Source organism: Mobula hypostoma, chromosome 17, assembly GCF_963921235.1.
Source record: "Mobula hypostoma chromosome 17, sMobHyp1.1, whole genome shotgun sequence".
Lineage (NCBI taxonomy): Eukaryota > Metazoa > Chordata > Chondrichthyes > Myliobatiformes > Myliobatidae > Mobula > Mobula hypostoma.
Genome location: NC_086113.1, coordinates 1,336,548 through 1,363,147, shown reverse-complemented (window position 1 = coordinate 1,363,147; position 26,600 = coordinate 1,336,548). Strand labels below are relative to the sequence as shown.

At 44.0% G+C, this 26,600-nt stretch overlaps 1 protein-coding gene and 1 long non-coding RNA gene across 3 annotated transcripts in view; one reads left to right on the top strand and one right to left on the bottom strand.

Annotated features, from left to right (window-relative positions):
• The first annotated feature begins 2,663 nt into the window (after positions 1-2,663).
• Positions 2,664-26,600, top strand: part of LOC134357665 (uncharacterized) — a 57,975-nt gene continuing 34,038 nt past the window's right edge. For both annotated transcript variants that reach the window (XR_010020690.1, XR_010020691.1), the window contains exon 1: positions 2,664-2,952. This is a non-coding gene — a long non-coding RNA (uncharacterized LOC134357665). The remainder of the gene's footprint in view (positions 2,953-26,600) is intronic.
• The window catches only part of LOC134357664 (serine/threonine-protein kinase 31-like), a 136,775-nt gene continuing 136,350 nt past the window's right edge, over positions 26,176-26,600 (bottom strand). Inside the window, exon 22 of the mRNA XM_063069284.1 lies at positions 26,176-26,550. Coding sequence (XP_062925354.1) covers positions 26,326-26,550 — 225 coding nt within the window. The 3' untranslated portion in view covers positions 26,176-26,325. The remainder of the gene's footprint in view (positions 26,551-26,600) is intronic.

The window sequence follows — 26,600 nt, the reverse complement described above, 5'->3', positions numbered from 1 at the left end:
AACAACCAGGCTTCCTGAAGACATATAACATCAGGTGGATTTGATAAATCAGAAGCAAATTTCTTAAAGTCTGACCATTAGAAATCAAGCTTTTCGCATTCCACTGCAATATTTTTATACCCATTATGTACCTTCACAAGGAGACTGAAATAGATACCCCACCCATCAGTTTCATTTACAGATTCCCACATTACACCTGTTATACCCAGATACTTTACAGCAGCTTTCACAATAATTTTAATTTTCTCAGTACGACTAGATGTCTGAGCAGTGCAACTCATCGCGTCCATTATGAACATCACAAACTTAATTTTACCAACTATTAAAGTATATTTAGTAAGAGAACTATGATGCCGACATATGGCCTTGAACATCACAGTCTATTCTCTGACTACTAATTCTTTATCAATGTTTGGTTTAACTTTTTTTTTAAAAACACAGTTTCTGTATAAGACACTCTTAACTGTACTTTAACCTGTTGAACTTCAGCACTTCACATCCTCTATAAGCTGCTCTATGTTCTCCTCCGCAATTATAACAATTAAACTTTACGCCTTCACAATCTTCATATTTATGTTCCCCACCACACTTACTACATCTTAGTTTCCCACGACATACTGCTGCAACATGCCCAAACTTCCGACATTTGTAACATCTAAGCAGGGGTGGAACATAAACTCGAACATAATACGTAACTAATATACCCCAAACTAACTTTATCAGGGAGCTTCACTTCATCAAACCATATCAATATAGATAAATTATCCATCCTTTCCCCACTTCTGACTACATACAATCTTTTTACCTCCTTAACCTGGCCTCCCAATAAATGAGATTCAACCTCTTCTATCGAAATCTTCACCAGAACACCTGTTATAACACTCCTAACACCTTGATTTTCATTGGGCAAAATAGGTACTATCTTTTTGCCAAGTAAGGTCTTCAATCATAATGACTTCTCAAACTGCTTTTTATCCTTACACACAATTAACACCTTCCCTCCTCTTAAAGTATGAGAACAATCTATATTCCCCATGGACGCTTTTAGCTCAGGAGTTAATTTAATGGGATTGATGGAGGGCAGCTGTTCCGGTTCAATTTAAACAATACCTTGAAGTCTTCTTTCTTTTTTTTCAAAATATCTATCCCTTTCTCTCCATCACTTAAAATCATTCTAATATTCTGTTTCCATTTTCCAGATCTAGATTCAACTTCCTTCCACCTCCGCCCACCAACCCGCCCTCACCCGAACCCTCCATTTGCCGTTCCTTTTCCAGATCCTCCCCCTTACCTGAACCTACACGGTTTCCCAACATCCAAACACCATTCACAACCAGCATCACCAACCACCACTCCTCAAACCAAACTGAGCCAGCAGCCCTCAGCTCCCAACTCAGCCTATCTCTTCACCAGTTGGACCTTCCAGATACAGCTGTACTTTTACTACAATCAGTTATAACCAAATAACCATATAACAATTACAGCACAGAAACAGGCCATTTCAGCCCTTCTAGTCCATGCCGAATGCTTACTCTCACCTAGTCCCATCTACCTTCACTCAGCCCATAACCCTCCATTCCTTTCCTGTCCATATACCTATCTATTTTTTTTTAATGACAATATCAAACCTGCCTCTACCACTTCTACTGGAAGCTCATTCCACACAGCTACCACTCTCTGCGTAAAGAAGTTCCCCCTCATGTTACCTCTAAACTTTTGCCCCTTAACTCTCAACTCATGTCCTCTTGTTTGAATCTCCTCTACTCTCAATGGAAAAAGCCTAACCACATCAACACTATCTATTCCCCTCATAATTTTAAATACCTCTATCAAGTCCCCCCTCAACCTTCTATGTTCCAAAGAATAAAGACCTAACTTGTTCAACCTTTCTCTGGAACTTAGGAGATGAAACCCAGGTAACATTCTGGTAAATCTTCTCTGTACTCTCTCTATTTTGTTGACATCTTTCTTATAATTCGGTGACCAGAACTGTACACAATACTCCAAATTTGGCCTCACTAATGCCTTGTACAATTTTAACATTACATCCCAAATCTTATACTCAATACTTTGATTTATAAAGGCCAGCATACCAAAAGCTTTCTTCACCACTCTATCCACATGAGATTCCACCTTCAGGGAACTATATACCATTATTCCTAGATCCCTCTGTTCTACTGCATTCTTCAATGCCCTACCATTTATAATGTATATACTATTTTGATTAGTCCTACCAAAATGTAGCACCTCACATTTATCAACATTAAACTCCATCTGCCATCTTTCAGCCCACTCTTCTAACTGGCCTAAATCTCTCTGCAAGTTTTGAAAACCTATTTCATTATCCACAACGCCACCTATCTTAGTATCACTGCATACTTACTAATCCAGTTGAAACATCTTGACTGCATACACGTGTTAAACTAATTGTGAGACTTCTAAAACCAATTGGCTGCACCAGTGATGATTTGGTGTGTCATATTAAAGGAGCTGAATACTTACGCCAGTGGTCCCCAACCACCGGGCCGTAAGGAAACGATATGATTTGGCGATATGGGTCAGCTGCACCTTCCCTCATTCCCTGTCACGCGCACTGTTGAGCTTGAACGCACGCGAGGTCATCACCCGCGCGTCATCCATGTCAGCGCGGGAAGGAGATCAACTCCTCGACCTTGCAAATGACGGCGGGCTGTAAAGTATGTCTGATATAACATCTCTGCCGGCATTCTGGATCAAAGTCAAGGCTAAATATCCTGAGATAGCCTCGAAAGAACTGAAAATGTTGCTTCTATTTCCAACATATCGCTGCAATGAATGCGACGAAAACTAAACTGCGGAATAGACTGGACATAAGGAACCCCGTTCGAGTATCGCTGTCTCCCGTCACCCCTCGATAGGACCGTGTTGTTGCAGGAAAACAAGCCCAGGGCTCCCACTGATTCAGCGATATTGGTGCGTTGCAATGATTTTATATGTTCATACGGGGAAAATATGTGCTGTGTATTTAATATCCAAACGTTACTTAAAATGTTATGATGCTATTGACTGAAATAACCATATAACAATTACAGCACGGAAACAGGCCATCTCGGCCCTTCTAGTCCGTGCCGAACACTACTCTCACCTAGTCCCACCGACCTGCACTCAGCCCATAACCCTCCATTCCTTTCCTGTCCACTTAACTATCCAATTTTTCTCTGAATGATAATATCGAACCTGCCTCTACCACTTCTACTGGAAGTTCATTCAACACTTACTTCAAGCTCCCCCTCCTCCCCTGATAATTACCACTATATTCATACGAGGAAAATATGCGCTGTGTGTTTAATATTAAATTCGTTACATAAACCCTTTTAGAAACAAAATTGAGTGTATTAGCCACTTATCACCGATATTCCGGTCGTGATTAACACCCCCCCCCGAACAAAATCGCCAAAAAACTCTGTGTGTGTGTTCGTTCTGCACGTAACGTCACGCATGCGCACTGGTGCCCGCGCGAGGCTTCATGATCATTGTAGTTTTTTGGGGTAAACCCAACGTATTTGACTGCTACTCTTGTCCGTTGGCAACCCTACCCCCTCCCCCGGGTCGGCCGGTCCGCAGTGCGAAAAAGGTTGGGGACCCCTGCCGTACGCAATCAATTTTTTTGTGTTTTATATTTGTAATTAATTTAGATCACTTTATAGAGATCTGTTTTCACTTTGATAGGAAAGAGTCTTTTTCTAGAGTAACTCTCTATCAGTGAAAGCTCATCTGAACTGAGGCTACTGGGAAGCGAGTCTCAACAGTAAAATATTTTCATTCTGGCTAGTATTGCCACACGTATTGGAACTGAATGGTTTTGGTATTGGGTTTGGATACCAATGTGAAGAACTAGTGGTATTCTTGGCATTGAAATTGGTTTATTATTGTCACAAATATTGAGATACAGTGAGAAGCTTGTTCATACAGATCAGATCGTTACACAGTGCACTGAGGTAGAACAGGTAAAACAATAGAGTGCAGAATAAAGTGTGGCAGTGACAGAAAGTGCAGTGAAGGTAATCAATAAAGTGCAAGATCACAGTGAGGTAAGGTATCCATCTTATCATACAAGAGGATTGTTTAAGAGTCTGATAACAGTGAGACAGAAGCTATCACTGAACCTTGTTTTGGTTCTGTCAGGTTTTTTTGTATCATCTACCTGGTGGGAGAGGGGAGAAGAGAGAATGTCTGAATGGGTGGGGTCTTTGATTATGCTGGCTGATTGTCTAAATTTCTCACTGCCTCAGTCAGAGTCCATGGAGGGTCAGATCTCTCCACAGGTGCTGCCTGACCTGCTGAGTGCTCTGAGCATTTTCTATTTCTGTTAAAGACTTCCAGCACCTGGAGTGTTTTGCTCCAGATAACTCTGATTCAGACATGGTTTGCAAGCGTGGCCAAGCTGAAACAATAATTTAAAAACCTGAATGTATCTTCTTTAACTTCACACTTTTTAACTCAGGATACAGCAGCCTCTCAATATTAAGACATTTTTCTCATAGGGGGAGTTTGCAGTTCCTGGTCTTTGCAATCACTTAATTCACATACATTGGAAAATATTGTCCAATCCAACAAGCTTAGTAATGTATGTACTCACTCCAGAATGTATCTACTGATTCACATGGCATTCATTTCGAGAGGACTAGGATATCAAAACAAGGACGTTATGCTGAGGCTTTATAAGGCATTGCTCAGGCCTCACTGGACAATGCAAATACCTATGTCAGTATCCTGACTACAGCTCAGCGTTTAACACAATCATTCCTACAGTTCCGATTGGAAAAACTCTAGAACCTCTGTGCCTCCCTATGTAACTGGATCCTCAACTTCCTAACCGAAAGGCTTACAACCTGTGCAGATTGGAGATAACATCTCCACCTCGTTGACGATCAACACTGGCACACCTCAGGGGTGTGTGCTTAGCCCACTGCTCTACTCTCTCTACACCCATGACCGTGTGGCTAGGCACAGCTCAAATACCATCTATAAATTTGCTGATGATACAGCCATTGTTGGTAGAATCTCAGGTGGTGATGTGAGAGTGTACAGGAGTGAGATAAGCCTATGAGTGGAGTGGTATCGCAGCAACAACCTGGCACTTGGCATCAGTAAGACCAAAGATCTGATTGTGGACTTCAGAAAGGGTAAGATGAGGGAACACACACCAGTCCTTAGAGAGGGATCGGGAGTGAAAAGGGTGAGCAATTTCAATTTCCTGGGTGTCAATATCGCTGAGGAGCTAACCTGGACCCAACATATTGATGCAGCTATAAAGAAGGCACAACAGCGGCTGTATTTCAACAGGAGTTTGAGGTCATTTGGTATGTCAACAAAGACACTCTCAAATTTCTACAGAGCATTCTAACTGGCTGCATTAACGTCTGGTGTGGGGGGAGGGTGTTACTGCACGGGATTGAAATAAGCTGCAAAGAGTTGTAAACTTAGCCAGCTCCATCATGGGCACTGGCCTCTGTAGTATCCAGGACGTCTTCAAGGAGCGATGCCTCAAAATGGTGGCGTCCATCATTAGGATTCCATCACCCAGGACGTGCCTTCTTCTCGTTACCATCCAGAAGGAGGTACAGAAGCCTGAAGGCACACACTCAATGATTCAGGAACAGCGTCTTCCCCTCTGCCATCCTATTTCTAAATGGACATTGAACCCATGAACACTACCCCACTACTTTTTTAATTTCTATTTTTGCACTTCTCATACATATATAAAAATAAATAAAACTGGAGCACCAATTGTGAGTTGGAGAGCTAGGAGAGAGGAGGCAGCACACAGGTCCAGGAGCAAAGTTTAAAAGGGGAAGGCTTTGCAGGAACTTGGCTATAACCAATCGTGAGTTGGAGAGCAGGGCAGGTTCAGGCATAAAGGGAAGATACTGCCTAGCGGAGCGGTCAGTCAGTGTGGTAGGGCTTTGGCTCATTCGGACTTCGGCGAGGTAAGTGAGTAAGTGGACTTCGTTTTTTCTTTGCATTTTTTTTTGAGGAATAGACAGCATGTCTGTAGGGTTAGTATTTTGTCCTGGGTGTCAGATGTGGGAATCCCGGGAATCTTCCAGTCTCCCAGATGGCCACATTTGCACCAGGTGCACCGAGATACAGCTCCTGACCGTGTTAGGGATCTGGAGCTGCGACTTGGTGACCTACAGCTTATTAGGGAAAGTGAGTAGGAGATGGAGAGGAGTTACAGGGAGATGGTCACCCTGAGGGTGCAGGAGTTAGACAAGTAGGTGACTGTCGGGGAAGGGAAGGGAAGAGAAGAGCTCAGATAGTAGAAAGCACCCCTGTGGCTATCCCCCTCCGTAATCGTTTTCTTGTTTTGGACGCTGTTGAGGGGGATGACCTGACAGAGGATAACCAAGGCAATTGGGTCTCTGGCACTGAGCCTGGTTCCATGGTGCAGAAGGGAGAGAAGAAGATGAGGAATGTGGTAATCATAGGGTTGTCATAGTGAGGAGATTCTGTCAGCCTGATAGAGATACCTGCATGGTGTGTTGCCTCCCAGCTGCCAGGGTACAGGATGTCTCGGATCGGGTGCAGAGTATTCTGAAGGGAGAGGGTGACCAGCCAGAAGTCTTGGTACACATTGGTACCAATGAAATAGGTAGAAAAAGAGAGGAGGTCTTGAAGAGAGAATTCAGGGAGTTGGGTAGGAAGCTGAAAAGCAGGACCTCCAGGGTAGTAATCTCAGGATTGCTGCCTGTGCCACGTGCTAACGAGCGCAAGAATAGCATGATCAGGCATATTAATGAGTGGCTGAGAGACTGGTGTAGGGGGCAGGGCTTCGGGTTCTTGGGTTATTGGGGCCTCTTCTGGGGGAGATATGACCTGTACAAAAAGGACGGGTTACACCTGAACCCAAAGCTATCCAATATCCTAGCAGGCAGGTTTAATAGAGCTGTTAAGGAGGGTTTAAACTGTTAGAGCTATTAGGGGGATGGAAACTGGAGTGATAGGGCTGAGGAAGGGGAAAAGAGAAGTAAATCAAAGACAGCGTGCAACAGAAAGAACAGGCAGGAGATGAGGCATAATCAAAGCCAGTGGGATGATTTACAACAGAAAGCAACAAATACTGGACTGAAAGTGTTATATTTGAATGCACGCAGCATAAGAAATAAAATGGATGATCTTGAAATTCAGCTGCAGATTGGCAAGCATAACGTTGTGGCCATCTCTGACACTTGGCTAAAGGATGGGAGCTGAATGTCCAAGGATATACAGTGTATTGGAAAGACAGGTTAGTAGGCAGAGGGGGTGGTGTGGCCCCATGTATAAGAAATAATATTAAATCATTAGAAAGGGATGACATAGGATTGGAAGGTGTAGAGTCTCTTTTGGTTGAGTTAAGAAATGGCAAGGGTAAAAGGACCCTAATGGCAGTTGTATACAGGCCTTCAAACAGCTGCTGGGATGAGGATTACAAATTACCAGAGGAGATAGAAAAGGCATGTCAGAAGGGCAATGTCATGATAATCGTTGGGGATTTTAACGTGAAAGTGGATTGGGAAAACCAGATCAGTACTGTACCTCGAGAGAGAATTTGTAGAATGTCAAAGGGATGGCTTTTTAGAAAAACTTGTTGTTGATCCCACTAGGGGATCAGCTGTGCTGGATTGGGTGTTGTCCAATGATCCGGAGGTGATAAGAGAGCTTAAGGTTAAGTAACCCTTAGTGATCACAATATGATCGAGTTCACTCTGAAATTTGAGAAGGAGAAACTAAACTCCAATATGTCAGTCTTTCAATGGCATGGGAGGGGAACTGGCCAAGGTTGATGGGAAAGAGACACTAGCAGGAAGGATAGCATGGCATCAGTGGCTGGAGTTTCTGTGAAGGATGAGGGAAGTGGAAGAGAGAGAGATTCCAAATAAGAAGAAATTTTCGAATGGAAGGAGGACAGTACCGTGACTGACAAGTGAAGTCGGAGCCAAAGTTAAAGCAAAAGAGAGGGCATACAATGAAGCCAAAGCTAGTGGGAAGATAGGGAAGCTTTTAAAAACTTGTAGAAGGAAACTAAGAAGGTCATTACGAAGGATAAGATGAATTATGAAAGGAAGCTGGCGAATCAAAGAAGATACTAAAAGCTTTTTTAAGTATATGAAGAGGGCATACAAGGAAGCCAAAACTAGTGGGAAGGTAGAGGATTGGGGAGCTTTAAAATACAAACAGCACTTGCAGAAGGAAACTAAGAAGCTCATTCGGAAGGAGAAGATGAATTATGAAAGGAAGCTGGTGGCTAATATCAAAGAAGATGCTAAAAGCTTTTTTAAGTATATAAAGGGTAAAAAAGAGTTGAGGGTAGATATAGGACCAATATAAAATGATGCTGGAGATATTAATGAGAGACGCAGAGATGGCAGAGGAACTGAATGTGTATTTTGCATCAGTCTTCACAGTGGAAGACATCTGCAGTATACCGGACATTCAAGAGTGTCAGGGAAGTGAAGTTTGTGCAGTGAAAATTACAACTGAGAAGGTGCCCAGGAAGCTTAATGGTCTGAGGGTGGCTAAATCTCCTGGACCTGATGGAATGCCCCCTTGGGTTCTGAAGGAAGTAGCTAGAGAGATTGTGGAGGCATTAACAATGATCTTTCAAGAACGACAGATTCTGGCATTGTACCGGATGACTGGAACATTGCAAATGTTACTCTGCTATTTAAAAAGGGTGGGAGGCAACAGAAAGAAAACTATAGACCCATTAGCCTGACATCAGTGGTTGGGAAGTTGTTGGAATCAATTGTTAGGGATGAGATTATGGAGTACCTGGAGGCACATGACAAGATAGGCCAAAGCCACCATGGTTTCCTGAAAGGAAAATCCTGCCTGACTAACCTACTGCAATGTTTTGAGGAAATTACAAGCAGGGTAGACAAAGGAGATGCAGCATATATCGTATACTTGGATTTTCAGAAGGCCTTTGACAAGGTGCCACACATGAGGCTGCTTAGCAAGATAAGAGCCCATGGAATTACAGGGAAATTGCTAGCATGGGTGGAGCATTGGCTGGTTGGCAGAAAACAGAGTGGGAATAAAGAGATCCTAGTGTGGCTGGCTGATGGTTACCAGTGGAGTTCCACAGGGGCCGGTGTTGGGACTGCTGCTTTTTACGATGTATGTCAATGATTTGGACTATGGGATTAATGGATTTGTGGCAAAATTTGCCGATGATACAAAGATAGGTGGAGGAGCGGGTGGTGTTGAGGAAACAGAGAGCCTGCAGAGAGACTTAAATAGTTTAGGGGAATGGGCAAAGAAATATAATGTTTGAAAGTCGATGGTCATGCACTTTGGTGGAAGAAATAAACGGGCAGACTATTATTTAGATGGGGACAATTCAAAATGCAGAGATGCAAAGGGACTTGGGAGTCCGGTGCAGGATGCCCTCAAGGTTAACCTCCAGATTGAGTCAGTGGTGAAGAAGGCGAATGTAATGTTGGCATTTGTTTCTAGAGGTATAGAATATAAGAGCAGGGATGTGATGTTGACATTCTATAAGGCACTCGTGAGTCCACACTTGCAGGGTTCAGAGAAGATTCACGAGAATGATTCCAGGAATGAAAGGGTTACCATATGAGGAACGTCTGGCAGCTCTTGAGCTGTATTCCCTGGAGTTCAGGAGAATGAGGGGAGATCTCATAGGAACATTCCGAATGTTAAAAGGCCTGAACAGATTAGATATGGCAAAATTATTTTCCATGGTAGGGGAGTCTAGGTTAATAAGGCACAACTTCAGGATTGAAGGATGACCTTTTAGAACTGAAATGTGGAGAAACTACTTTAGTTAGAGGATGGTAAATCTGTGGAATTTGTTGCTACGAGCGGCTGTGGAGGCCAAGTCACTGGGTGTATTTAAGGCAGAGATAGATAAGTTCTTGATTAGCCAGGGCATGAAAGGATGTGGGGAGAAGGCTGGGGAGTGGGGATGACTGGAAGAATTGGCTCAGCCCATGATTGAATGATGGAGCAGACTCGATGGGCTGAATGGCCTACTTCTGCTACTATATCTGATGGTCTTGAATACCACTGACAGTAATTCAGATTTGTTCTATTATGTACTGTATTGGAGAGGGTCCACAAGAATAATTCTGAGAATGAAAGGGTTAATATGAGGAGCATTTGATGACTCTAGGCCTTTACTCACTGGAGTTTCTAAAAATGAGTTGGGGGGAATCTCATTGAAACCTATGGAATATTGAAAGGCCTAGATAGAGTAGATGTGGAGAGGATGTTTCCTTTAGTGGGGGAGTCTAGGATCAGAGGATACAACCTCAAAACAGAGGGACTTCATTTACAACAGAGATGAGGAGGAATTTCTTTAGCCAGAGGGTGGTAAATCTGTGTAATTCATTGCCGCAGACAGCTGTGGAGACCAGGTGATTGGGTTTTTTTTAAAGTGGAGGTTGATAGGTTCCTGATTAGTAAGGGTGTCAAAGGTTATGGGGAGAAGGCAAAAGAATGGGGTTGATACGGATAATAAATTAGCCATGATGGAATAGCAGATCAGACTCGAGGGGCTGAATGGCCAAATAGTGCTCCTGTGTTTCATGGTGAACAATAAGGGAAAGCATGGAGAAAATGTTCGAGTTTGAGCATTTTAAATTGTGTCAATGGACCAGCACAGATGGTGTGACAGGAATAATTCCCTCAGCATGTCTGTGACTACGTTAGCTCACTAGGACGTAATGAATTTCTCAAGTTCAGAAGATAAATGATCTAATATAGGACATAGATTTGAACTGTGAAATAACAATTAAACAGTTCTTTGTGAAGTCTTGGAATTTCTGCCCTTTCTAGTGCCAAGAGAGGAGGGAAATCAAGTCAAAGTTCATCGTCTTTTAATTATATACATGTACAATATATAATGTATATAGCCATACAACGTATATAGAAATGAGACAATGCTTCTCTAAATTGGGGTGTAAAGCACTGTAATGACACACATTACACTCGTTAAATTATAAAGGGAAGGATAAAATCTACACACAAATCACACATAATTAACAAGTTTAAGTGCATAAATTAAACATTGTAAGGTATGGAAGAGATTAACTAAAGACACGGAATACCATGCGGCAGGGAGGATGGAAGAATCCAAGTTATTGTATAGGCAACTATTCAATATTCCTGTAACAGCGGGGTGGGAACTGTCCTTCAGCTTGGTGATGCACGCTTTCAGGCTTTTGTACCTTCTGCTGGTGGGAGGTGGGAGAAGAGAGGCTCCATTGCTCTGGTGATTCACCAATGTCCCTCAGGAAAGAAACTCCTCCACCCTCACCTGTAGGCAATTCCACATCCAGTAATCTGATTCACCAATGTCCCTCAGGAGAGAAACTCCTCCACCCTCACCTGTAGGCAATTCCACATCCAGTAATCTGATTCACCAGTGTCCCTCAGGAGAGAAACTCCTCCACCCTCACCTGTAGGCAATTCCACATCCAGTAATCTGATTCACCAGTGTCCCTCAGGAGAGAAACTCCTCCACCCTCACCTGTAGGCAATTCCACATCCAGTAATCTGATTCACCAGTGTCCCTCAGGAGAGAAACTCCTCCACCCTCACCTGTAGGCAATTCCACATCCAGTAATCTGATTCACCAATGTCCCTCAGGAGAGAAACTCCTCCACCCTCACCTGTAGGCAATTCCACATCCAGTAATCTGATTCACCAGTGTCCCTCAGGAGAGAAACTCCTCCACCCTCACCTGTAGGCAATTCCACATCCAGTAATCTGATTCACCAATGTCCCTCAGGAGAGAAACTCCTCCACCCTCACCTGTAGGCAATTCCACATCCAGTAATCTGATTCACCAGTGTCCCTCAGGAGAGAAACTCCTCCACCCTCACCTGTAGGCAATTCCACATCCAGCAACTAGTTAATTGCAGCTGCATTTTACATTGACTAAGCGAGCCACCTTGAAATGGGGGTTAAGATTGGGCAGCAAAATTCTGACCCTGCCAATATTACCCATATCCACCAAAAGTAATAATAGACAAAACAAAAATAACTACAGAATGGTTTGCATGCTGTTGTGGGTAGATTCGAAGAGATGTTGGACGGAGTTGTACAAGATCATACGAGCCGAAGATAGAGTGGATAGCTCGAGACCTTTTCTCGGGGCAGAAATGGCTAATTCAAGGGAGCGTAATGAAGGAAAGAATGGGGGGTGGATTGTCAGAGGTAGTTTTTAAGAGTGGAACACCCTGGCGGGAGTGGTAGAGACAGATACATTGGGGGCATCTAAGAAACCCTGAGATAGGCACATGGATGATATAAAAATGGAGGGCTATGAGGGAGGGGAGGGTTACATTGATCTTGGAGTAGGTTAAAGAGTCAGCATGACATTGTTGGCCAAAGGGCCTGTACTGTAATGTACTGTTCTATGCTCTATATTGTGGAGCAGAGTCAATGGGCCGAATGGCCTAATTCTGCTCCTATATCTTATGGTTGTGTGTCTGAGTGGTGAATATCGGATTGGAATGGGCTGCTGTCAAAGCAGAGCAGAAGTTCAGCAGGGCGGTTGCTGCCACAGACACTCCAGGGCTGGAGAATCAGGTGAAGTCGACAAGGGTTGTCAGCTGTGCTCTCTACAGACCTTGGGCAACCATGTTGGAGCAGCACACCACCCCTCCTCCCTGCGGCTGGCACTGTCTCCTGTATCAGCTGGGGCTGAAGCTTAGAGGGTTCAGCCACACAGTCCCACCGCTCCGTTAAACACAAGACACTCTGCAGATGCTGGAAATCCAAAGTAACACGCACAAAATGCTGGAGGAACTCAGCAGGCCAGGCAGTACCTACGGAGGAAAATAAACAGTTGACAATTCCTGCCGAGACCCTTCATCAGGATGTTGCTTCTCTTATTTTGAGGGCATGGCCACAGCAGGGCCTTCCTACTGAATTTTCCAATTCCCAACACCAACTGCAGGCAGCTGTCCGGGAGAAAATCCAGATCCACCTTCGACAGCAGCTGTCATTACAATAATGAAAAATTCAAAGCTTAGAATTTCTTAATGATGGTAAACATGATCGATAAGTCAAGACAAACTGTTTGATTATTACCATGGTGATACTGCTGTTGAAGTGATCACTGTTGGCCCAGCAGATGAACTAGTCAGCTCTGTCCACGCCTTCGCAGATGCAATATCAATGGAAAAATCTCAGCTCCATTCATTCTCATTTCAAACGTGGCAGTTTCTGGGAACAGAGGACAGGACACAGATGGATGCTCTGCATTTTCACTTTTGTTCAGTAAGAATGTATTGGGACTTGCATAATTTCACTTTATTGAAATTGATGGAATTCTCTCCTGGTTTTATTAATTTCTGTCATCTAGCCAAGGTTATCTTGCATTAGCAGTGCTTTGGATTGTTTCAAGGTAGCTGTTGAGGGCTGGTGGAATTAGGTAGCAGTCTGAACGTATAGGATCGAGGTCGACAGCAGCAAGTGCTTTCTTACAACCTTCCTCATGTAATCATTGTAAACCTCAACAATACATCATTGTTACAAAATGAAGATTAACTGGCTGCCTGGTCAGGAAGCATTGCTAAAATCAGGAGGAAATCAGTCCAGTTCGGTGGTACCAACAGATGAGAATGAATCTTCTTGCTGGGAGAATTGTGAGATTGATCTATTGTTACTGGAAGCAGTACAGTTTAATGGACCCACCCTCCACACAATTATTAGAATGAACATGTTTCTGAAGTCAGCCTAAAGTGACTTTCAGCTCTGTATTCAAAACTGATCTCATTGTGCGTTAACTTTATCAAGGGAAATGAGGGGCTGCCAGGACACCTGACAATTGGCATCAACTCCAGAGACCAATTCCAAGTGCCCATTTAGAAATCCATTCAGGAGATGAGAACATTTATCACCAACCTTACAGGTTCCTTGTCTTATTAAGAGGCCTAGATAGAGTGGACATGGAGAGACTGTTCCCTGTAGTGGGGGAGTCTCAGACTAGAGGGCACAGCCTCAAAATAGAGGGGTGTCTATTTAGAATGTAGATGAGGAGGAATTTCTTTAGCCAGAGGGTGGTGAATCTGTGGAAATCAATGTCATAGAGTGCTGTGGAGGCTAAGTCATTGAGTATATTTAAAGCAGAGATTGATAGGTTCTTGATTAGTCAGGGAGTCAAACGTTACAGGGAGAAGGCAAGACAATGGCGTTAAGAGGGATAATTAATCAGCCATGACCAACTGGCAGAGCTAACTCGATGGGCTGAACAGCTTTTTATGTCTTGTGGACAAGTAATTTCTGAGGATCTGGTTCACCAAACTGAAGGCAATGATGAAGTTGCTGATGCCAAAGGAATATACTATAGTGCTCTATGATTCTGTTTAAGGCAAATCTGAGGGGGAACATCTTCACTAAGAGCGTGGTATGAGCAAGGAATGCACTGGCAGTGGGAATGGTGGGTCTGGGTTCAGCTATAATATTCAAGATAGATACAAGGTCAATTGCAACATTTGAGAAAAGTTTGGATAGGTACATGGAAGAGAGAGGTATGGAGGGTCATGGTCCAGGTACAGGTCGATTGAAACTGGCAGAAAACCAGGCGGGCATTGTAAATGGGCTGAATGGCCTATATCTGTACTGTAGTGCTCTCTGCCAAATTTACCGAACCAAAAATTGTACAGTAAGCTTTTGGCCTTTCTTGAGAATATCAAAAGTTTTTCATAGCACGCGATTTACTTTTGAAATTCTAACAAAAGTTTTGCATAGACCATCCTAGCAATGTTTTCACACAAAGCATGGTTCCACAAACAACAAATGACACACACTATATTGGTTCTGCTGATGGAGTTTCAGTGTATGTATACGTTTGTGGTACTGGAAAATCAGGACTCAAGGCAGTTCGCCATTTGAACAACTGACAGCATTGTGTTGCATTTTGCCCATTTGTGACCATAAGGAAACTTCCACTGACCCAACATTCTGTTGACATCAGTCATCAGCTGTGCTTCATCCACCAAGACAGGATCCCATTTCATTCATTCAGTTAGCCAGCGTCAGAATGATGTCAGGAATGTTTTCTTTGGAGTGGCAGAGCAGAGGGGGGATCAGATAGAGGTTTATAAAATTATGAGAGAGATACAAATAAGGTAGACAGACAGCATCTTTTCCCAGGTTGAAATACCTAATACCCAAGAGCATGCACTTAAGATGAGAGGGGGCAATTTCAAAGATGTGAGGGTCAAGTATTTTTTTTTTACACACTGTTACGTACCCTGTAACTGGGTTGCCAAACCAGCAGAAATGGACCACTTAGTTGGAGTCTGGTTAACAGAAACTAATAAAGTTTTATTAAAGAAATAAGTAACACAGTACTCTAATTGTACAGATATAAATGCAACAGGTTAGCAATGATAAAACACACATGTATGCAGAACTATGGTAATAGGAATCAACCAAGCTCTATCGCAGTCTAGGGGTAAAATGATCAGTCTCAAGTGACGCAGAGTTCAGTTCAGCTTAGGACAGTTCGCAGTAATCGCTGTTGTGCAGTTGGAGAGAGAGAGAGAGTGCAAATTTTGATTCAAACAGACCTTTGATGTTCTTTGCCGTTAGCTTTCGGGCGAACCCTTTTATGTCTTCTGTGGTCACCGACTGTGCCCCTCCGTTCCGGATACGACCGTTCTTCCACGGTGAACTCGGCACCCAGGCAAGGGCGGACACACACACCAGGTTCCTGCCGATCGTCCCTTTTCACCCTGTCAGTCTATGCCCTCGAACCAGACCTCCAACACCCACCAACTTGTGGGGGCACACCGCTCTTCCAGGGTCTCGTGATCTCGTGGTGTGTGTCATGCCTTAGCGAACCTGTTCTTTTTATCCCCCTGCTGGGGTATTGCCTGTCCATCAAACTTCAAACAGTTCAGGTTCAAAGCAATTGGTCTGTCAATATCTGAAATGTGTTTCTTTCTCGTTAAACTCTCTCTTCTCTCTTATTAGCATTTTGAATGTTTCTCCATTGTCTCCCTTATCTCTGATCAGCATCAATCTTCTGATAACTTGGTTTGTCGTCACACCCCTATCCTTCAAAGGATTTTTACTGGGGTAAAAATTATGGGCATGAGTACATTATTAGATACACACTAATATACATGGTCATCAGCTATTCGGCTAATACAGAGAACTTAGTTTTCAACACCTTGACAGACAGTTAGCAATCACATTTTCCGTTCCTTTTATTTTCTTTTAGTATCAAGTTCCTCTAAGACCAGGCTCCAACTTAGCAACCTTTTCTTTTTATCCTTCATAGTGCCCAAAAACACTACTGGGTTATGATCAGTGTAAATTCTCAGTGGTTTCCGTCCCGGACAAATATAACAAAGGTTGTCCCACACAAACTTAGCATTCTTTGGCAAGAGCTTAGTAAGAGGGAGGGTAATATCCGCAAAGTTTTTGCAAAACTTCCGATTGTACCCCACCATCCCCAAGAACCTTATCAGGGCTCTCTTGTCTGTCGGGGTGGGGACTTCAGAGATAGCCCGCGCCTTAGCCTGCATTGGAGCCAGCTGCCCCTGTCCTACCACAAATCCCATATAAGTGACCTTAATGTGGCCGAATTCACTTTTTGCGAGGTTCACTGTCAGGCTGGCTTCAAACAGCTTTTTAAGCAGTTCCTCTACTGCCACAATGTGCTCTTCCCACGTGTCACTCCAGACCACTAAATCGTCAATATACGCTTCTGCGTTCCTTAGCCTTTTTGTCCCTGAATTAATCATCCTGTAGGGGTGTTGCTTACTAGGCTGACCTGATGTGAAAACAACACTTTGCATCACCTCGGGACATTCGGACATATGTGTGCGTGCCGGTTAATTAGCTTTATCAGTGGCTCGCTCTGTTCGGACGTTAAGTGAGAGAACTCATCAGCAAAGTTGGCCAAAACAATAGAATTCTCCCATCTGGTCAGCACCATACTTATCTTTTCAAAATAGGTTTTTCCCCTTATCAGGTGGCACCCTAGCCTCATTAATTTTCGTGATAACACCGACTAGGTCTGCTGTCTTATTGTGGCAAGCTGTTAGCATATCAATAGGCTGTGTTGGTTCACGACTACAATACTCAATAGCATCCTTCCTCCTGTGCGGCCAGTAAAACTCTTTCATGATTCTATTGACTGCCTTCCTCACCCCAAAATGTCCACCGAGGGGTATCTTGTGGGCCAGGTTAAGAATCTCGCCCCTATAAATTTTTGGCACTACCACCTGGTGTACCACCCAACATTCCTCATCTGTGGGTATGGTACATGGTCTCCATTTCCTCATTAGTACTCCCTCCTTCACATAATAGCCCACTGGCTCCCTTTTTAATGCTGCTTCGGAGAGAGCTGTCTCCGCCAAGACCATCAGCTCCTCGTCTCATTCCTGTGCCTGTATAAATTCCTTCCTTGCTAATAATAAGTCTACCTCAACTTCTGTTTCACTACGCCCTTTCTCACTTTCTAAGCCCTCCTGGTACAAGGCTGGTAAAAACGTCTCAGCTAAATCTATATTCACTTCGGTAACCTTTCTGGACATGCGCCAAGTCACTGCGCAAACGGGATAAGCCTGCGAGTCCATGGGCGGGGCCTCAATGCTGGCAGGCTGGCTTGTCAATCTTACTGCTGGGTACACCTCTCCGCCGGCAAGGTCATTACCGAGTAAGACCTCCACGTCTTCCATCGGTAGTTCGGTCTTCACCCCTATCGTGACCAGTCCGGAGACCAAGTCGCTTTTTAGTTATATCTGGTGCAAAGGTACTGCTTCAGTCCCTTTCCCAATGCCTTTTATCACCCTGACCTCCCCAGTCTGGGTGTCTGAACTAAAGTCTAACACACTCTTTAAGATCAATGACTGACAAACTCCAGTGTGTCTCCAGATCTGTACTGGAGCTGGGTTTAACCCCTCCTTCACCGACACCCATCTGGCCGAGATAAACTTCTCGCGCCCTTCCTGAACTCTATCAGACCTCTTCTCCCCTAGCGGTTTGTTTGCCAGCTCAATACAGCCAGTCGGAACTGTCGTTTTTCCTTTCCCCATCTCCTTTGGGGCAAAGCACCTGGATGCAAAGTGACCGGCTTTCCCACAATTATAGCATACGACCCCAGGAGACTTCTTACCAAACTGCTCCTGGTTTTCCTTATCCTTCTCGCTAGTCCCTGGCTTACTTTCTGACTTTTCTGGTGGACTCTCTCCGCCCTCTTGACTACCCTTCTGATAGTTTTTACTCGGGGTAAACTTCGCTTTGTGCGTTAACGCGTATTCATCCGCTAATTTAGCAGTTGCGGCTAAGGTTTCTGCCTCTTTCTCATCTAGATAGGGTCTCGTACCTTCAGGGACACAACCTCTAAACTGCTCAATCAGTATTAGCTGTAGCAGTCTGTCATAATCCCCATTGACCCCTTTCGAGGCGCACCAACACTCACAATACATCTGCATCTCACTGGCAAACTCTAAATACATGCGGCCCCACTGCTTCCTCGCATTCCATAACCCCTGCCGGTATGCCTCCGGGACCAACTCATAAATCCTGAGTATAGCTTCTTTCACCACATCATACCTCTGGACATCTTCTGCAGACAATGCCGAGTAAGCTTGTTGAGCTTTTCCTTTAAGTACGCTCTGAAGCAAAACAGCCCACTTATCCCTCGGCCAATCCTGACTTGCAGCGACTTTTTCAAAATGGAGAAAGTACTGATCAACAACGGCCTCCTCAAATGGGGGAACCAGCCTAACCTCCTGGGTCGCCCTGAACCCTCCACCTTGGTTCGGCATGGGCCCCTGCGCTAGCATCATCCTTAACTTCTCCAGCTCAAATTCCCTTTCCCTCTGTTTCTGTCTCTCTTCTCGTTCTAACTGCCGGTCCCTCTCTTCTCGGTCCAACTGCCTGTCCCTCTCTTCTCGCTCCAGCTGTTTTAACCGGAACTCGTGCTCGAGTCTCAATTTTTCCATCTGCAGCTGTACTGCGTCTCCACCAGGTTTTCCAATAGATATCACCTCCGACTCCCCTTGGGGAAATGCACCTTTAGATACATAATGCTCTATGACAGCTTTGTGCATCTCCACTCTCCTCATTGTCGACTTCCCCTTAAAAAGATTCAACCGTTTGGCCACAGTTGCCAATTCTGATTTCCTGGCATCCTCTAATGCCTCCAAGGTTGGTGCCTTTAGAAATTCCTCAATCTCCATTTCTGCTGTTTGCCCTTTCTTTCTTTTGGGAATTTTAACCCAATCAATTTACCCAGTCCCAAATTTGGCGTTCAAAATCGTGGACGAGATGCCCACTTACGTTACATACCCCGTAACTGGGTTGCCAAACCAGCAGAAATGGACCACTTAGTTGGAGTCTGGTTAACAGAAACTAATAGTTTTATTAAAGAAATAAGTAACACAGTACTCTAATCGTACGGATATAAATGCAACAGGTTAGCAATGATAAAACACACATGTACACAGAACTAGGGTAATAGGAATCAACCAAGCTCTATCACAGTCTAGGGGTAAAATGATCAGTCTCAATTGACGCAGAGCTCAGTTCAGCTTAGGACAGTTCGCAGTAATCGCTGTTGTGCCGTTGGAGAGAGAGAGAGAGAATGCAAATTTTGATTCAAACAGACCTTTGATGTTCTTCGCAGTTAGCTTTCGGGCGAACCCTTTTATGTCTTCTGTGGTCACTGACTGTGACCCCTCTGTTCCGGATACGACCATTCTTCCGTGGTGAACCCGGCACCCAGGCAAGGGCGGACACACACACCAGGTTCCCGCCGATCGTCCCTTTTCACCCTGTCAGTCTATGGTCGGTTCCCTCGAACCAGACCTCCAACACCCACCAACTTGTGGGGGCACACCGCTCTTCCAGGGTCTCGTGATCTCGTGGTGTGTGTCATGCCTTAGCGAACCTGTTCTTTTTATCCCCCTGCTGGGGTATTGCCTGTCCATCAAACTTCAAACAGCTCAGGTTCAAAGCGATTGGTCTGTCAATATCTGAAATGTGTTTCTTTCTCGTTTAAACTCTCTCTTCTCTCTTATTAGCATTTTGAATGTTTCTCCATTGTCTCCCTTATCTCTCTGATCAGCATCAATCTTCTGATAACTTGATTTGTCATCACAACACAGAGTGGAGGATGCCTGTAATGTGCTGCCTGGGGTGGTGGTAGAGGCAGAAACATTAGGGACTTTTAAGAGACATTTAGATAAGCATTTGAATGTGATGAAAATGGAAGGATATAGACATTGTGTAGACAGAAGAGATTTGTTTAGTTAGCCATCTGCTCAACATTGAGGGCCGAGGGGTCTGTTCCTGTGCTGTACTGTTCTATGTTCTGTGAATTAAAGGGTTAATGTGTGAGAAGCATTTAATGGCTCTGAGCCTGAGTGTAGAAGAATGAGAGAGGATCTCATTGAAACCGATCAAATATTAAATAGTGGAGCATACTCGATGGGCCGAATGGCCAAATTCTGCTGCAATATCTTATGGTTGTATCTCAGGGGCTTGGAAACTCTCCAGGAAATAGTCAAGCGACAACGACAAAGGACAGCTGTCAGGGCCAACATGACGAGCCAAACCCCAAGGACGTGACCATTGTCCAAGATTAGTGACTTCCTGCATGGTCAAACTTATTTTCAAATCTCCTAGCAGCTGCACAGTTAATGTCACCTAAAGGTCATGTGATACACATCACCACTCATTATCGTTCGGCTGAAATGGCACTGAGCTGAAACATTCACTCTGTTTCTCTCCCCTCAGACACTAAGTGACCTGATAAGTGTTTCCAGCATTTCAGGATTCAGAATTGATCAATGTCATTTCCAGTACACAGGTGGAAAGGAGAACGAAATAATTGTTACTTTAGATCCAATGCAGCACAAAAAACACATAACACCATAATAATACAAACACATAATAACCATGAGTGCATAAGATAGCTTGTATACATACATCGATTTTATGTTCATGAAGTGAGGCTAGGCACAGGAGTCTGTACATAAGGTGACTGACAGGAAATGATAAAGTTGTGGTGGTGGGCGTGGAGGGGTGGGTTGATCAGCCTTACTGTTTGGGAAAAGTAACTGTTTTTGAGTTTGATGGTCCTGGTGTGGATGCTCCAACATGTTGTTGCCTTTTTCAAGTAACAGATGTATTTTAATCCAACAAAAGTTAAGGCTGAATGACATCAGGATATAGTTGGACAAATGTTTGGTCAAGAATGCAGCTTTAAGGACTAAGTGGAAAAATTGGGAGGGTGGTTGGTGTAGGGAGGGACTACTGGACTCTACATCTCTGGTACCCAAGGTGGGAGGGTCTGCAAGAGAGGAGGGCTTAAAAGATGGACGGTGATATCGAACATCTGGGAGGTCTGTTGCTGTGGGACTTGGGAAGAAGCAAGAGCTTGGATCAATTTGATGGCTGTTGAGAATTTTAAAAATGAGGACCAGTGTCTGTGGACGAGGATATCAGGATCAGGTCTGTGATCCGGGAGTGTGGTTGGGGGTCGGGATCAGATCCATGATCTGAGAGTGTAGTTAGGAGTTGTGTGGATGAGAATATCAGGATCAGATCCATGAGTCTGGGAGTGTGGTTGGGGGTCAGGATCAGAGCTGTGATCTGGGAATGTGGTCAGGAGTCGTGTGGATGAGGATATCGGGATCAGATCTGTGAGAATGGGAGTGTGGTCAGGAGTCAGGATTAGATCCATGATCTGGGAGTGTGGTCAGGAGCCGTGTGGATGAGGATATCAGGATCAGATCCGTGAATCTGGGAGTGTGGCCAGGAGTCAGGATCAGATCCGTGATCTGGGAGTGTGGTTGGAAGTCAAGATCAGATCCGTGAATCTGGGAGTGTGGCCGGGAGTCAGGATCAGATCTGTGATCTGGGAGTGTGGTCAGGAGCCGTGTGGATGAGGATATCAGGATCTGATCCATGAATCTGGGAGTGTGGTTGGGAGTCAGGATCAGATCTGTGATCTGGGAGTGTGCGGGAGCTGTGTGGACAAGAATATCAGGATCAGATCCCTGAGTCTGGGAGTATGGTCAGGATCACGTGGACAAGAATATCAGGATCAAATCCCTGAGTCTGGGAGTATGGCCAGGAGACATAAGGCAGGCTTTATACCTGAAATATTTTTACAATTCTTTTACCCGCCAGAGTTGCCTGACCCACTGAGTTCCTCCAGCAGATCGGTTGTTGTTTTGTTGATGGTACAGGGGCAGAGGAAATTTGGCCTCTGACAATGGCGGAGTTGAGTGAACTGGCGTTTGCGCAACAGAGACGACAATATAATGATCATTTATTCATGTGGATTTGCAAGTCCCAAACATGTGATTAGAGTTTACAGAATGTGAGATACTGAATCATTACTCAAGCTAATAGCTACTTTGTATGATAACCACCATCTCCAGTATATAGCCTGTCCAATGATTTACTGCAGTGAGTGATTATGGGATGCCTTCATCTTTGACCTCCTGGTGCTGAGACGTCACCTGCCAGGTTTGACAGTCTGGGCCTGTGCTCACTGGTCTTTAGAAGAATAAGACAATAGACCATAACACAGACCCCCTGCTAGTCACGGCAGCCAACCAGAAAAGGAACCCTTTATTCCCACTCTTTACTTTCCTGCCAATCAGCCAGTGCTCTATCCATGCTAGTATCTTTCCTGTAATATCACGGGCACTTATCTTGTATTATCGGCGTGATATTATCCTGTAATAGCACGCTGCACATGAAGCAACTTCATGTGTGGCGCCTTGGCAAAGGCCTTCTGAAAATCTAAGCACACAACTTCCACCAATTCTGCTTTGTCGACTGTGCTTGTTATTTCCGCAAAGAATTCCAACAGATTTGTCAAGCAAGATTTTCCCTCAGGGAAACCTTGCTGACTATGGCCTATTTTATCACGTGCCTCCAAGTTCCCTGAAACCTTATCCTTAACAATCACTCCAACATCTTCCCAGCCTCTGAGGTCAGGCAAATTGGCTGAGAATTTTCTTTCTTCTACCTCCCTCTCTTCTTGAAGAGTGGAGTGACATTTGCAATTTTCCATTCCTCTGGAACAATTCCGGAATCTAGTGATTCTTGAAAGATCATTACTAATGCCTCCAAAGTCTCTTCAGCCACCTCTTTCAGAACCCTGGGGTGTAGTCTAAATAGTCCAATCACAAACAAGAGAAGATCTGCAGATTCTGGAAATCTAAGTAACACATACAAAATGCTGGAGGAACTCAGCAGGCCAGGCAGCATCTGTGGAAAAGAGTACAGGGTCCTGATGGGGGGTCTCAGCCCAAAACATCAACTGTACTCTTTTCTATAGATGATGCATTTTGTGTGTTGTTTGTCCAAATAGTCCAGCTGACTTATCTACCTTCGGCTTCCCAAGTACCTTCTCCCTACTAACGGAAACTTTTGGTGTCAATGTCTGCTCCGTGACACTCTTGAACTTTCAACATTGTGTCTTCCACAGTAAAGACTGATGCAAAATACAGAATTATTTGCCCGCATTTTGTTATCCCCCATTACTACCTCTCCAGCATCATTTCCCAGCAGTCCAATATCCACTCTCGCCTCTTTTACACTTCATTTGTTAAAAAAATTTGGTGTCCTCTTTGATATTGTTGGCTAGCTTACCTTCATAATTCATATTCCACACCCCCCATGGCTTTTTAAATTGCCTTCAGTTGGCTTTTAAGTGTCACAATCTTCTAACCCTGCTAATTTTTACTCTATTATATGCCTTTTCTTTTGTTTCTATACTACCTTTGACTTCCCTTGTCAGCCACTGTTGTGGCATCTTGCCTTAAGAATACTACTTCTTAATTGGGAGGTATCTATCCTGTGTCTTCAGAATTGCTCCCAGAAACTCAAGCCATTGCTGCTCAGCTGTCATCCCTACTAATGTCCCCTTCCAATCAAATTTAGCCAGATCCTCTTTCATGCCTCTTTACCCCACTGTAGTACTGATACATCTGACTTTAGCTTCTCCTTCTCAAATTGCGTGAATGATCTCATTTAAACCTATCAAATATTGAAAGGCCTAGAGTGGATGTGGAGAGGATGTTTCCTATAGTGGAAGAGTCCAGGACCAGAGGGATGTCCATTTCAAACAGAGATGAGGAGCGATTTCTTTAGTCAGAGGGTGGTGAACCTGTGGAATTCATTGCCACAGACAGCTGTGGAGGCCAAGTCATTTAGTATATTTAAAGTGGAGGATGATAGGTTCTTGATTAGGCAGGGAGGAGGTAGGAAAGTTGGGTTGAAAGGGATAATAAATCAGCCAGCAGCATCATGGAGGTGGAGACTTAACAGGCTGAATGGCCTCATGCAGCTGTGTCTTTTGGCTATGAAACGGAGTGAGGAGAGAAATGTGAATTTTGTCATCTGAAGATGTTATGGATGGGTTGGAAGTGATGCAGGAGGACGAGGAAGGCACTGACTGTATGCTATCTTCAACGGTGCCTATCTTTCCTCTGAAGCAACACACTCTATAGTTGATCATAAACACAAAAGATTCTGCCGTTGCAAGAAATCCAGAGAAACACAAGATGAAATGCTGGAGAAATTCAGCAGGTTCTGAGATCCTTCACCAGGACTGTAAGTAGCCGGTGGTCCTCCTACAGTGATGTGTAGCATTCCCAACGCATCTGTAATCAGATGACGTTCTGTGGGGTAAGGGTCCAATGTTCAGGCAAACTAAAGTCAAAGAACATGCTGTATGTACAAAAAGGTGCTGGGAAAGGGCCAGTAACATCATGAAGTATCCTATCCAACCTGCTCATGAACTATCTCTCTCACTCCCATCCGGGAAGATGCTACTTCAGGACCACCAGATTCAAGCAGTCACTTTCCCCAAGCAGAAAGGCTGATCAACACCCCAACCCACTGTCACTTCCACCCACCTCACATGCTCAGAACACATCTACCCATTCACTGCCACTTTACACTGACATCCCACACCTCATAACCACACTGACAGCCAGTTACTGTGTTTCCAACTGCTCTGCTGCTGCCAAGAAGAGCACCCACATCGATCCACGGCTCCGCAGTACCCGCACCCAAGGGCACTCTGGGTATACCCTGTACCCACACCCAACTGCACTGTGGACTACTCCCCAAGGACTACCGCAGTTGAAAGTGGCAGCTCACCAGTGCCTTCTCAAAGTGAAATCAGGGATGGATGACTAACTGCTGACGCAGACTGCGAAGCCCACCTCTCTCTTGAATGATCATCGAAAAAAAGTTTCCAAACCAAAAAGGGTGATTTCAGTGAAAAGGTGAACATTGACACCTCAGTCACTGACTCATAGCATTGGTCTGATCTACCTGCATAAAGAGTTTAGGCTGGAATTACTGGTGTTCCTAGCCTGAGATTTTCTGAAAAATTGTTTTATGCCTTGAAAGCCAAAATCATTTTTCAGTGATAATACAGTGATGCTCTGGTATTTGTCCCTAACTTGTAATCTTTCATTCTCAATCATGACCTTCAGCTGCCATTAACACTCTCCTGCATGTTTACTTGCTAACTGCTGTTCCTACCACTTGTTAGGAACCTTTTACACCTGAGCTAAACATTACCTGGTACAGGTTTACTCCTGTTATACCACTTATCATGATAGACCACAGGCACACAAGATTTTATTGATGTCATCACAGCAATGAGAACATTTTAATTCTTTATTTGGTGTATTGTTAAAACTGAAAGGCTGTCTGAACAAGCAAACCTTCACCAAATGGGATGAATATAATTTTCCTTATAAAATAATTTTATTTAGTTTTTCTTCCTCCTCAACTTTGATCAGTTGGTTTTGTTTTGTATTAAGATGTTGGTTCAGTGGTTGTACAGTATATATAGGTTTAAACTTTCTCCCTTGGTCAGTCAGAACACTTGAAGGTGATGCACTTTTCTCTGCACAGGCTGTGCCCTGAGAAACTACCAAATCAACTCACCTGCGTGCAGGCCATGAAAAAGAATGTTTCATCTCATTGTGGAAATGATCACGTCACCAACATCCCAAATGGTACCTGGCTTTACCTTACAAATGACTATTTTCAAAGAAAAAAAAATCACCCATTGAACTCTGGCCATGTTTTTTGCAGAAAATGTATTTTTCTCAAATTAAGTAACAATCCAAAGATGAAAAAAAATGAAATAAAAACTTCACTGCTGTTATTCACAGAAAAAAAACATATCCACAAAGTTATATTACCATGAAACGACATCTTATGTTCTACATAAACTTTTGCTAAACCTAACAAGTCATCTTAAGCCCTGGATGAAGCCAACCTTTACTGACGCAAATATTGAAAATGGAATGTGAAACAAATTCAGGGAAGGTTTTCTGTTGTCTTTTTAACAGGCAGCTCTGAATTGATTTCATTGACAAGGATGCTGGTTGCATGGTTCTCCTCAAGTATCGAAGTACTAGCTTCCTGAATGGAGTCGGTTTTAATCGTCTGAAAATAGTCGTCCTCTATCAGCTGCTCGGCCCTCAATCTGTCAACAGGGCTGCAACAAGTCAACCTCGATACCAGGCTCTGTAGTTTAGGATCCTTCAAAGGGAAAGGAGAGGCAGATTTTCAGTGCAGTGTTAGGAAATTAT